The sequence below is a fragment of the Bombina bombina genome, chromosome 8 (genome assembly GCF_027579735.1).
Source record: "Bombina bombina isolate aBomBom1 chromosome 8, aBomBom1.pri, whole genome shotgun sequence".
NCBI classification, from domain to species: domain Eukaryota; kingdom Metazoa; phylum Chordata; class Amphibia; order Anura; family Bombinatoridae; genus Bombina; species Bombina bombina.
In genome coordinates, this window is record NC_069506.1 from 150,760,049 (window position 1) to 150,773,144 (window position 13,096).

The 13,096-nt window shown below is 38.8% G+C and overlaps 1 protein-coding gene across 1 annotated transcript; it reads right to left on the reverse strand.

Annotated features, from left to right (window-relative positions):
• Positions 1-3,394: 3,394 nt before the first annotated feature.
• On the reverse strand, positions 3,395-12,834 carry LOC128638593 (uncharacterized). The gene is made up of 2 exons (XM_053690647.1): positions 11,755-12,834; positions 3,395-6,281 (listed from the first exon to the last, which is right to left on the reverse strand). Exon 2 carries the CDS (start codon positions 6,271-6,273, stop codon positions 4,126-4,128), a length of 2,148 nt encoding a protein of 715 aa, XP_053546622.1. The 5' UTR covers positions 6,274-6,281; positions 11,755-12,834; the 3' UTR covers positions 3,395-4,125.
• Between the last annotated feature and the right edge of the window lie 262 nt (positions 12,835-13,096).

A 13,096-nucleotide genomic window follows, 5' to 3' on the forward strand; every position in this document is an offset into this window, starting at 1 on the left:
TGAAGACTTCTCCCGGTAAGTGAATCTTCGGGGGTTAGTGTTAGGATTTTTTTAAGGGTGTTTTGGGTGGGTTTATTTTTTAGGTTAGGGCTTTGGGCCTGCAAAAGAGCTAAATGCCCTTTTAAGGGCAATGCCCATCCAAATGCCCTTTTTAGGGCAATGGGGAGCTTAGGTATTTTTAGTTAGCTTTTTATTTGGGGGGTTGGTTGTGTGGGTGGGGGTTTTTACTGTTGGGGTGTTGTTTGTATTTTTTTTACAGGTAAAAGAGCTGATTTATTTGGGGCAATGCCCCGCAAAAAGCATTTTTAAGGGCTATTGATAGTTTAGTTTAGGCTAGGGTTTTTTTTATTTTGGGGGGGCTTTTTTTATTTTGATAGGGCTATTAGATTAGGTGTAATTAGTTTAAAGATCTGTAATTTGTTTTTTATTTTCTGCAATTTAGTGTTTTTTTGTGATTTAGGTATTTGTATTTAATTTATTTAATTGTATTTAATGTAGGTATTTTATTTAATTGTAGTGTTGTGTTAAGTGTTATTGTAACTTAGGTTAGGTTTAATTTTACAGGTAAATTTGTCTTTATTTTAGCTAGGTAGTTATTAAATAGTTAATAACTATTTAATAACTATTCTACCTAGCTAAAATAAATACAAACTTGCCTGTAAAATAAAAATAAAACCTAAGATAGCTACAATGTAACTATTAGTTATATTGTAGCTAGCTTAGGGTTTATTTTATAGGTACGTATTTAGTTTTAAACAGGAATAATTTAGTTAATTATAGTAATTTTATTTAGATTTATTTAAATTATATTTAAGTTAGGGGGTGTTAGGGTTAGGGTTAGACTTAGATTTAGGGGTTAATACATTTAATATAGTGGCGGCAACGTTGGGGGCGGCAGATTAGGGGTTAATAAGTGTAGGTAGGTGGCAGCGACATTGGGGACGGCAGATTAGGGGTTTATAAATATAATGTAGGTGGCGGCGATGTTGGGGGCAGCAGATTATGGGTTAATAAGTATAATGTAGGTGGCGGCGGTCTCCGGAGTGGCAGATTAGGGGTTAATAAATATAATGTAGGTGTTGATGTCGGGGGCAGCAGATTAGGGGTTAATAAGTGTAAGATTAGGAGTGTTTAGACTCGGGGTTCATGTTAAGGTGTTAGGTGTAAACATAACTTTTATTTCCCCATAGGAATCAATGGGGCTGCGTTACTGAGTTTTACGTTGCTTTTTTTCAGGTGTTAGACTTTTTCTCAGCCGGCTCTCCCCATTGATGTCTATGGGGAAATCGTGCACGAGCACGTATGACCAGCTCACCGCTGACTTAAACAGCGCTGGTATTGGAGTGCGGTATAGAGCAAAATTTTGCTCAACGCTCACTTCTTGTATTTTAACGCCGGGTTTATTAAAACCCGTAATACCAGCGCTGTAGGTAAGTGAGCGCTGAGAGAAAACTGCTCGTTAACACCGCACAGCTCCTAACGTAAAACTCTTAATCTGGCCGTCTGACTTTTACATGGTTACTTTACTTTTGGTCAGAGAATGTTATTAAGCAGATATTTTATTTTGAATCTTTATAAAAAAAAAGATTATGATACACTCTGCTTACTTTAGAAAGTATATAATGTGTGTGTGTAGACAGTGTGTTTATGGAATGTGTGAGTATTTTTATGTATATGTGTGGGCGTATGATAATGAGTGTGTGTACTGTATGTTACTATGTCTAATAATAATTGTGTTTATGATAATGAGTGTGTATGGCAGTGTATGTAATAATGTAATGATAATGTGTGTGTTATGGTGACACAGGAATTCTATTTTAATCATCCCCAAAACCTTCATTATTTAAAGGGACAGTAAACACGGAGATTTTTACATAATATGTTTATTTATGCCTAATAAAATAACTTTCTAATATTTTTGAAAATTATTTATTTTGCCCCATTTTCATGTAATTTCACTCTGAAAATTGAGCAATTTCTAATTCTCGCAAATTAAAATGCACCCTGTTGAGTGCTGATTTATCATAGATAACTCTGCTACGTATCTGCCCCTAATTGGCTTTATCAGATTAAAACTGCAAACAATTAATTTTATACTAACTTTATGGCCTTTTGGAGTTTTGCTATAGAAAAATAATTGTAGTAAAACGGATGTTAGCTTGTTTTACAGATGCTAAGAGTTTACTGATATGGTATTCTATAGCAGCAAAACATAAATGTCTTTGAATTACAATCGCGGAGATGACAAGTCGCGCGCTGACTGCAGTGTAATACTGTAAGGGTTAAACTTCTGCTCACCTAGTAACTCCACCCTTTTTACCTATATCAGTACCAGCACACCTGCAGACAAGTGCTTGGTAATTTGTTTTGTTCCTGAACTGCACGCTGTGCATATGGATTAACTTTGTTTGTCTTTTCTCCTAACTTGGATTATAAATATAGGACGTCCTATTTCTCAAATTACTCTGAGCCTCAGATTCTAAGGAATCCTCTTCTATAATTCCCTTTGCAAAGAGAACTTTCATAATTACCCTCTGAACAGCTTCCAACTAAGGATTCAGCTGTTCCACCTCTCCCTTGCATAAACTGAACTCTGCTACAATTCTGCTGTCAGCATATCCTGTGCTGACAGGCAGATTCACACAGTCTATTCAGAGGTAGGAGCTGCGCACACAGCCATCAGCATATCCTGTGCTGACAGGCAGATTCACACAGTCTATTCAGAGGTAGGAGCTGCGCACACAGCCATCAGCATATCCTGTGCTGACAGGCAGATTCACACAGTCTATTCAGAGGTAGGAGCTGCGCACACAGCCATCACGCTACCTAGTGCTGACAGGCAGATACACACTGGGTATTCAGAGGTAGGAGCTGCGCCGTGTATCATCACTCTCTCCAGTAACCCTTATTGTGCTGGACTGGACTGGTACTAACTTGGCATTTACACTTCTACCTATTACATCTCTGTACTTATCTGACATCCAATCTGCTCAGACCAAAGGTGAAGTCACCAACACTTCCATCACAACCTCAGATCTCTATACCATCTGACAAATATCAGACCTGAGTATTTACCACCAACTAATTAAAATCACTTTATTACTTGAGCGTACCTGAACAATAGCTACGCTCCTAAAGAAGGTGAAACAACAACCACTTTTGTAAAACAATTCTGCAGCTGAGGTCTAGATCCCAGTTCTAATCTTACATATTGAAATAACTGCATTTAAATGGTCCCTAAGACTCTATAAATCTTAGTATCTATTTGCTATACACTTTAGTGAAAGGCTAATATTACATTTAATAATCCCTTATGAATTATTATACCCACTATATAATATTAACACACAATCACTAGCTTAAACTACTTGTAAGGTCATAAACTCACAAAGTCTTATTCCAGCAGTAACAAAACTTTTATTACAATGAGGCTAATTAAACATTATTACAATATGCAGATTAAATATAAATTACACATATGCAAATCACTTATAAATACTCAGCAGTGAACTATACATCAATATTACACTAATACATTTGCCCAATCTATGTGAAAGTATGGTGTGCTGAAATTATGTGTCTGTAAGGATCACTTACTTCTGATGTTAGCTGTGGTCACCATTCCAATTGAAAAAGAGTGAAAGAGAGAGGGTGAACTCCAGTATTCCTGCTACTTTTATTGTAAGTTTTTCATCCCTCCCACAATGATGATGTCACTCATAAGCAAGCCCTCATTGTAATTTTAAGAGTATATGGTTTCATCCTGCATGTGCTTTGGGGGTAGGGAATGGCATTAGCCTTAGACAAAGGATCTTAAGCCAGCTGGTCATCCTTCTCAGATGGGGGTCTGGTAATGTGATCTTTCTACATTCCATAGTGACCTAGTATCTGAATGAGGAGTTAACCCCTTCTTTACCATTCAGCTGAGTTCTTGTAGAATACATATACCATATATATATGTATATATATATACCCCTTCCAGACCATATGTGAATTCAGATCATGCCATTATTACATTCCCCCCTTTTGGCAATGGAGGTTACCATACCCTTCCATTCCAATGGTTGTTTTATATGAGTGAATCTGATGGAAGATTCCTAACCCCACCTATGTGTGATGGCTATATTAGTGTACTAAAGACGCTTCCATTCGCATACCATAATATAAGTGATATACACGTGCAATTAATGATTTTAAATAACAACACATACAAATTTGAATAATTATACATAATATAGAAATAAATAATATGATTATAAATGGATGTATAAACAGATTTCCCAATGCAGAACCCCATGATGACTGTTTCGAAAAGGAATTTGCTAATTTCTGCCACCAGGTTGCACTTGACATCTCCGTAAAAGTATGTTCAATCCTTTGTAGTTCTTGTTCCTGATGGTAGAAATTTACATGAACACGTTCCCCAAAATTTTTAAGATGTTCTAGTAACACAGAGTCTTTTTGCAATAAGGTTACCCATTTTTGCCAAGGTGCATCATCTACTAATATTGGGGTTATGAGTGGAGCCCCCAAGGTAGCGTTATATGTGAGTAACTGTGGGACAGTGAAGTTAAACTGTAGTGAACTTATCCTCACAGGGTACCCAGTAATACAATAAATCCCTGGTGTGATTTGTTCCCTTGAATTACACCTGTCAAACCATACATGCACTTCATCTTTAGGCTTCAATGCAACAAAACACACCTTTCCTTGTCCTAAGGGAAAAATCATATCTTGGGGATTAACTTTCTCCACAAAACCATTGCAATATGAGTGATTATGCCAGCAGGAATCAAAAATTATTCTTGCCTGGTTGGGTAGACATAAAATTTTAGAAGGAAACCTTATGCAGCCAGACATATCTACCTGTTCCATATGGGAACCATTCCATATAAAATTTGGGAACTCTAACTCATGATGCAAAACATGAGATTCTGTGACAGGTGTTCCTAGTGAAAACAAATGATAAACATTCTGATAGGTACCACTAGTGGGCACAAGTGAAGTAGCCCTGCATATATTTTCCCTGCATCCCAACCAACTGTTTAACCATAATTCTCTGTGTTTTGATGCAAAACTGTTAACAACAGACTGCTCCCACCCTCCCAAAGGTGTATGGTTATTTTCCATAGCCTGTGCTATTAATTTAAAGTCAGTTGATAATTCTGTTTGCATGGAAATACACACAAAATCCCAGGATACTTCCCTTAACCTGCTAATTACTCCTATCAGTATTTCCTCTGTATGTTGAATGGCAGGACCCTGAACCTGAATGACTGTCTGTGTCAGTGTCTCTACCAGAGTGTTTATCATTTGTTGCGTATGAATCCCTTTTGCATTTAACATCCCCTGAGACTGTAAGGTTGCTGTTAAGCTGGATATGTCAATGGAATTTACCACACCTAGCCCTGTTCCCACACCTCCCAAAACTGTATCCATGATATCCCTCCTAGTCCTTCTCCTAGTACCTTCTGCCCACTTAACTAATGCTTTTTCCATAGTGGCAGTAATTCTGGAACAATTTTGGTAATGTGTGGAAACTAGCCAATCTATTATTTTAATCTTCCACGTGATAAATTGGAATGTGGCATCCCTCAATACTGGAGTTGGCTTGATTGTACTTGTTTGAAATGGACCACTAGAAACAACACTTTTCCCCTTACACATTGGAGTATTGTCATAATGTTTCATCTTTGGTGTAGTGATTAAAGTAGAATAGATCAAAGGCGTAAATGTGGTTGTTTCCTTTATTTGGTCTATTTTTAAGTATACTTCAATCCCTCCACCAAAGTTGGCAGCTGTAACCCTCCAATTAATCCCTTCTCCAATTTGTTGTTCAAATATAACCTTGGTTATATTATAGTTATCGCCATTTATAGTGTGAATAGGATTTGTAAATGTTGTAGACACAGAAACACCTTCTCCCACCAGACCTACAGTCCATTTTCCCCAAGCCACCCACTTACATTCCCATTCAACTTTATTACCCTGATTGACCCTCCAAAAACCAATTAAATTGTCTTGATGTTTTTCTGCAAATATTTCAATTTTCCCACCCACATTAAAAGTCAATTTTCCCAAACAATCTTTGTGAAGGTCTTGAGAGCTCCATAAGCCTGTCCATCCTCTGATGATGCTGCTTGAGCTCCATCTACGACTCCTTGTGAGGTTTGTGATTGACAGTTCATTACAGTCACAGATTGGAAGTTTTTGCAATAACACCCACACAAATACAAATAGGTTTGTGGCGATCATTCCTCTCAGGCTCCACATAATGAAATCTGTCAAAAAAAGATTAAGAGAATATCAGTTCTTAGCAGAAATATCTACATCTGGGACAACTGTCCCTCTATACAATTTACATTGGTCAACATGGACCCATTTGTAACCAGGCTGCCTTCTGGTTTTCCCAGGGGTTGATCTTTCTATTTTAATTACAGTATTACCCAATTTGTCCAAAATTCTATAAGGTCCTTCCCAATTTGCATCCCAGGGAGAATTTTTGCGAAAATTTTTAATCATGATCAATCCCCCCTTCTCAAACAGAGGTGTTTGAGGTGTAGATGAAAATTTACAATCTGTTGGGGCCATATTAGAGGCAGCAAAAATTAGCAGTGAGCTCAACTGCTCCTGAATTTGGGAGAGATATTGATCTCTAGACACAGATTCTCTCAAGGGAGTAGACAATTGTGGTTCACCTGGGTGGCCTAATGCCATCTTTCTCCCTGTCATGAGCTCATAGGGAGAACACTTGGTAGCATTTGATGGTGTAGCTCTAATAGCCATTAGAACTGCTGGAAGATGTGTGACCCATGATTTACCATACTGGGAAAGCATTTTTGACAATTTTGTTTTTAATGTGCGATTCATGCGCTCAACTATACCAGAGGATTGTGGATGATATGGTACATGAAATCTTGTCTGTATTCCCAGTAGGGCACAGAGATTTTGCATTACCTGACCTGTAAAATGTGTACCCCTGTCTGATTCAATGAGTGTTGGAAACCCCCATCTTGAGAAAACATGTTCCCACAGTGCTCTGGCAGTAGCCTGTGCAGTATCACAACGAAGTGGAATAGCCTCAACCCATTTTGAAAAAATATCTACAATTACTAGGGCATACCTGAGACCCCCCTTTGATAGTGGAAGTGGGCCTATAAAATCAATTTGGATAGCTTTCCAGGGGCCATCTGCTACTGGTATTCTCTGGAGAATGGGTCTCTGACCTTTAGGGCGTGGATTAATTTGAGCACAAATTAAACATTCTTGTACACATTTTAAACAGGTTTCTGCTAAATCTGGCCAATGAAATTTTTGCCTTAAATGGTACTCTAATGCACTTTGCCCAATATGCCCAAGAAAAGAATGTGTTTGCTGTGTTATAGGTCCCTGCAAATGACTCGGGACCACAAAAACCAATTTAGCCTGTGGATCAATGGGATTAGAGTAACATATTAACCCATTACAAATTGAATAACCATTTGGGAGTGTTTGCTGTTCCTGTAACAGAGGGAAAAGGTTAGGATCTTTAGCTTGTTCTGTTTTCAAATCAGGTACCTCTGAATCTACCATTGTAATCTTTGCTATGTGTACCATTGTATCTTTAGATGTAACATGCTCTCTCCATGCTTCCTGTGTCTCACTGTCATTCTCATCTGATTGCCATGGTTCCCCATCTACAGCTGCCTGTTTGGCTAACATGTCCACATGTGCATTCCCTTGTGAATGTGCATCTGTGAAATGTGTGTGTGCCTTAACTTTAACAATAGCTGACTGCAATGGGTGCTGTGTTCCCCAATCTACCAATTTCTTAAGGGCTTGAACATGTGACAATGGTTTGCCTGCTGAGTCTACCATTCCTCTTAGATTCCAAATTGGTAAGTACTCTGTCAGTGATCTGGTCACATAGGCACTGTCACTGTATATACAAATGTCTTGTGTGTCAAACCTGTGGCAAGCCATAGAAATGGCTTCTAATTCTGCTCTCTGTGCTGAGAATGATCTTGGTAACATAAATTTAAGAGCTAATTGTTGCGAGGGGACCCAAATAGCAAAACCAGTATTAAATTGACCATCCTGCCAAAATCTTGAGCCATCTACATAAATTTGTAAATCCTGGGGAGAAGTTTTGTCCCTGAACAATTTATGAGGCGATTCCCTGTGTGTGAATGTCTCTGTGCAGTCATGGGGTTCACCCTGAGTGTGCATTAGTTGGGGTAATGTGTATTTTGCATTGTGTTGTACAGTGATGTCACGATGTTGCAAATCTATTAACCACCTAGTCACTCTTTGTGTTGAAACCCCACTTAATGATTTCTCCAATAACAGCTTTATAGGGGTATGTGGTGTTTGGAGGATGAGCTTCCCAAATCCCACTATATGCTCAGTAGCCTGAACTGACCAATGCACCCCTAACAAAGCCTTGATACATGCGTCATAACCTTTCTCTACTGGAGTAAGAAGCCTGGAAAAATAGCCAACAGGCCTCCATTTTTCAGCCTTCTCCTGCAGTAGGACTGTGGAAATTGAAGTGTCAGATGTGTATGTTTGTAAAGCAAAAGGGGCCTCCCTCTCCACTGTGGCAAGGGCAGGGGCTGATGCTAAACCTTCCTTTAACACTTTAAATGCTTCCTCATGTTCTGTATTCCAAGGAATTTTCCCAACATCCTCCCCTTTCAAAAGATCATAGAGAGGTTTTGCTTTTTCAGCAAACCCTTCAATGAAATCACGAGAAAAATTTACCAAGCCTAAGAATTGTCTTAAGGACTGCCTATGCAAAGGTCTGGGCACCTGAAGTATGGCTGTAACTCGTTCTCTAGTAGGGCATCTTGTACCCCTTTGTATTGATACTCCCAAAAATGTCACCTTTTGTCTCATTAATTGTACTTTCGAAGTGTTTAACTTGAGGCCAGATTCAGCAATCAAGCCAAACAGTTCATTCAGCCGCTCCAAATGTTCCTCTACTGTCTCTGTTTGTAACAAAATATCATCTACATACTGTATGATACTTTCTGGGACTGAGAATGTTTTTAATACCTCTGCTAATGCTTGGTGAAAGTATGTAGGCGAGCTGTGGAAGCCCTGAGGAAGCGAATTGAAGCAAAATTGCATGTTATCAAAGCAGAAAGCAAACTTATATTGGCACTCTGGGGCTAGTCTGACACTCCAAAAACCACTACTTATATCCAGAACAGAATACCACCTACATGTGGCACTCAGTTTGGATACCACTTCAGGAGTAGAAGCAACTAGATTTGTAACAGGTGGGGTAACTTTATTCACCATACGAAAATCAGCAGTTAACCTCCAAGTATTATTTGCTTTCCTTACTGGCCACAAAGGAGAATTATTAGAGGAGGAACATTTCCTAATTATCCCTTGGCTTTCAAGCTGACTAATAATTTGCCTCACAGGTTCAATAGCTTCTGCTGGAAAACGATACTGTCTTTGTGGAGGGGGGTCAGGGCCTACAATATTGATTTCAATGCCTTTTAATATGCCACAATCATTCTTATGTTGAGCCCATATGTCAGGGAAATCCATGACCAATCTCTTCAAATCAGGGTGACTTTCAGTATCCGGCCACACCCTTTCTGAAGGAATTGATGCAATGGATGCTATGGGACTGATGTAAGAGTCATCTAATATTACAGGTTTTCTCCCTCTAGTATCCCTCCACAAAACATTGTTACATAGGTCCACTATCATCCCTTCTGATCTCATTATATCAGCACCAAGTATTGTACCCTCTGTGTTTTTGCTCTGCCAAATGGGAATTTCCTTAGTCCACTGATTACCTAGTGTCATAGTCACATTTGGGATAAGGGATGCTTGGGACTGGGATCCCCCAAGTCCCACAAGAAATGTCTGTCTTGTCCCTTGTGGGGGACTTAATGGTAAGTCTGTCAAAGTTACTGAAGCTCCTGTGTCTATGAGGAGTTTTGTGCGATGGCCCTCAATCACACCATAGACACAGGGACGTCCAGAATGATCCCTAAAGGTGTTACATATAGGGACCATGTCATCCAGGGCCTGAGGTAGTCAGTCAGAGCAGGATATCAGAGGAGAATTATTTTCATAATTCTTTTCATGATATCCCACTTCCCCTCCCCCCACAGTCATCACTCTCAAAGCCTCATGCGCTGGGCCATACAGATTAGTACCAGGCCTAAGCTTTGGGGTGTATTCCTGTCCTGTTTTATCTGGGGGCTTAATCTTGTTATTTTTCCCTACCCAATTATGTGCATAGCTTTCTTTTGGAGGTGCAGAGGGATGTAATCTTTCCTGCCCTCCCTCAGTTTCCTTCTGAATTCTCTTTAAGAATCTGCAATCTACTCGTCTGTGCCCATATTTATTGCAGTAATGGCAAGTACCTTTGAAGGGACCCTCTGAATATTTTTGTTTCCCTTCATTAGTGGTTACCACAGCAATTCTGTGTTGCCCTGTGTTCTTTTTCTTTAAAATGTTCTGCCTAGCCTTACCTATAATAGATAACACACCCTCTAGTGTATTCTTTTCCTCAGCCATCATTTGTATGCTAGGTTCCAAATATGTGAATTTTTTAATTAAATACTGCAACATATCATGAGGTGTTTGTTCTGGTGAAATTCTGTGTGTCAGCCTATATAATTGTTCAAATTTAGCTGCAAATACCCATGGGTCATCATTTAATGCTACTTGCATTTCTGCAAGAGAGTGACTGTCCAAATCTCTACTCCCTGTCACTAGTTTACAAACAGCTTTTAATCTGTCCCCATCGGAACCCCATTTATCCTCCTTAAACCAATCTGTGTTCAAATTAACTGGGCCTGCAACTGGTGATTGTAATCTAGCTGCAATGCTGCCTGGAAGCCACATTTTTAACAAAAAGCATGCTTCCTTATGTGACAGCATGTATTGTTTTACTGCAGACTCAAAATTTGACATGTTAGTGAAAACATCTGCTTTAACATCATACACTGGAAAGAGAGGTTTTAACTTTACCAGTTGTCTCATTACTTTATCTCTATCTTGTTTTATAAGGGTAGTTGATACCAGGGATGATGTTTCAGCAGAGGTGGTAGAAAAAAGTAAATTTTGCGATTGAGTTAAATTTCTTCCCCTGGATCTTACACTGGGTGTTAGTGATAAAGTATCTGTTTGATGTTCTGTGTTTAATGTTCTTGGCCTAGTTATCTGTGGGGTTAGTATTGGAATGTGTGTGCTCTCTGTATTTTGTGTGTGATTCAATCTTTCCTCACTGTGTGGAATAGGCACCCTCCCCCCATCAACATGTGGGCTTTGCACCCTTCCCCCATCAACATGTGCCCCATCTTCCTGCGACACACATGCATTGTCCTCATTTAATACTGCAACAGGGGTTAAGTTTGCAAGTCCCTGTCTCAATGAAGCAATAAGTTGGCCTCTTGCGTCATAATTTTCTTCTAAAGTATTAATATATTCTGCATTTACCCCACATGTGGGGCAATTCTCATCTAATGTGTTACAATTGATCTCTGTTAACATGGCTATTGGGGGAGAATGTTCAAAGATTGCTCTATTCATTTGGTCTTTGATAGCTAACAACAGTTTCATGCAATTCTGTAATTTGGATTTTTCTTTTGTTAAACAAAACCTTTTTTTATCAATAAGCTTATTCTCATTCTCACATTGCAACCACACATCTTTCAGTCTTTTAACTATGTCAGTATTTTCATCAACAATAGGCTCAAATGTGCTACATTCTGCATATTTAACAATTAATTCCATACTCACACTTTAAAGTGTCTTCAGACTGCCAGCAAATCAGATTCACGTCCTGCGCGATATGATTTTCTCTGCGTCTGGTTCAACTGATCCTTAGGTAATGCCTCTCTGGATCTGTAGTCTTGGCCAAAGACTTTACTGCTGAAACGCTCAACTCAAAAACAGTATAGCAAAAACTAGGTTCAATTTTCGTCCAAAAATCACACTTGTATTATAAAAAGAACCTGGATTAGTCCCCCCTTAAAACAAGTGTAGTTGGTAAGAAAATTCGCTGGGTCGGCTCGCCAATGAAATAACTGCATTTAAATGGTCCCTAAGACTCTATAAATCTTAGTATCTATTTGCTATACACTTTAGTGAAAGGCTAATATTACATTTAATAATCCCTTATGAATTATTATACCCACTATATAATATTAACACACAATCACTAGCTTAAACTACTTGTAAGGTCATAAACTCACAAAGTCTTATTCCAGCAGTAACAAAACTTTTATTACAATGAGGCTAATTAAACATTATTACAATATGCAGATTAAATATAAATTACACATATGCAAATCACTTATAAATACTCAGCAGTGAACTATACATCAATATTACACTAATACATTTGCCCAATCTATGTGAAAGTATGGTGTGCTGAAATTATGTGTCTGTAAGGATCACTTACTTCTGATGTTAGCTGTGGTCACCATTCCAATTGAAAAAGAGTGAAAGAGAGAGGGTGAACTCCAGTATTCCTGCTACTTTTATTGTAAGTTTTTCATCCCTCCCACAATGATGATGTCACTCATAAGCAAGCCCTCATTGTAATTTTAAGAGTATATGGTTTCATCCTGCATGTGCTTTGGGGGTAGGGAATGGCATTAGCCTTAGACAAAGGATCTTAAGCCAGCTGGTCATCCTTCTCAGATGGGGGTCTGGTAATGTGATCTTTCTACATTCCATAGTGACCTAGTATCTGAATGAGGAGTTAACCCCTTCTTTACCATTCAGCTGAGTTCTTGTAGAATACATATACCATATATATATGTATATATATATACCCCTTCCAGACCATATGTGAATTCAGATCATGCCATTATTACACATATTACCAAGCCTAAAAATGGACCCAGCAGAATTGCCACAAGTGGTGTATAATCTTTCTCAGAGAGTGGACCAGCTCTCACAGGGACTCAGGGAGCTTCAAGTTGAGAACCAGACCTTAAGAGGTATAATAAGGGACTCCCTCACTCCAAAAGCATACTCTTCAGAGCCTACCATAGAACCTCAAGTCTCGCTGCCTGATACCTTCTCAGGTAATCGCAAGAATTATAGACATTTCAAAAATGCTTGCACTCTGTTA

What these genes read in the sequence shown, in the direction of transcription:
- LOC128638593 (XM_053690647.1), bottom strand. Translation starts at nt 6,273, where the DNA reads ATGTGGAGCCTGAGAGGAATGATCGCCACAAACCTATTTGTATTTGTG.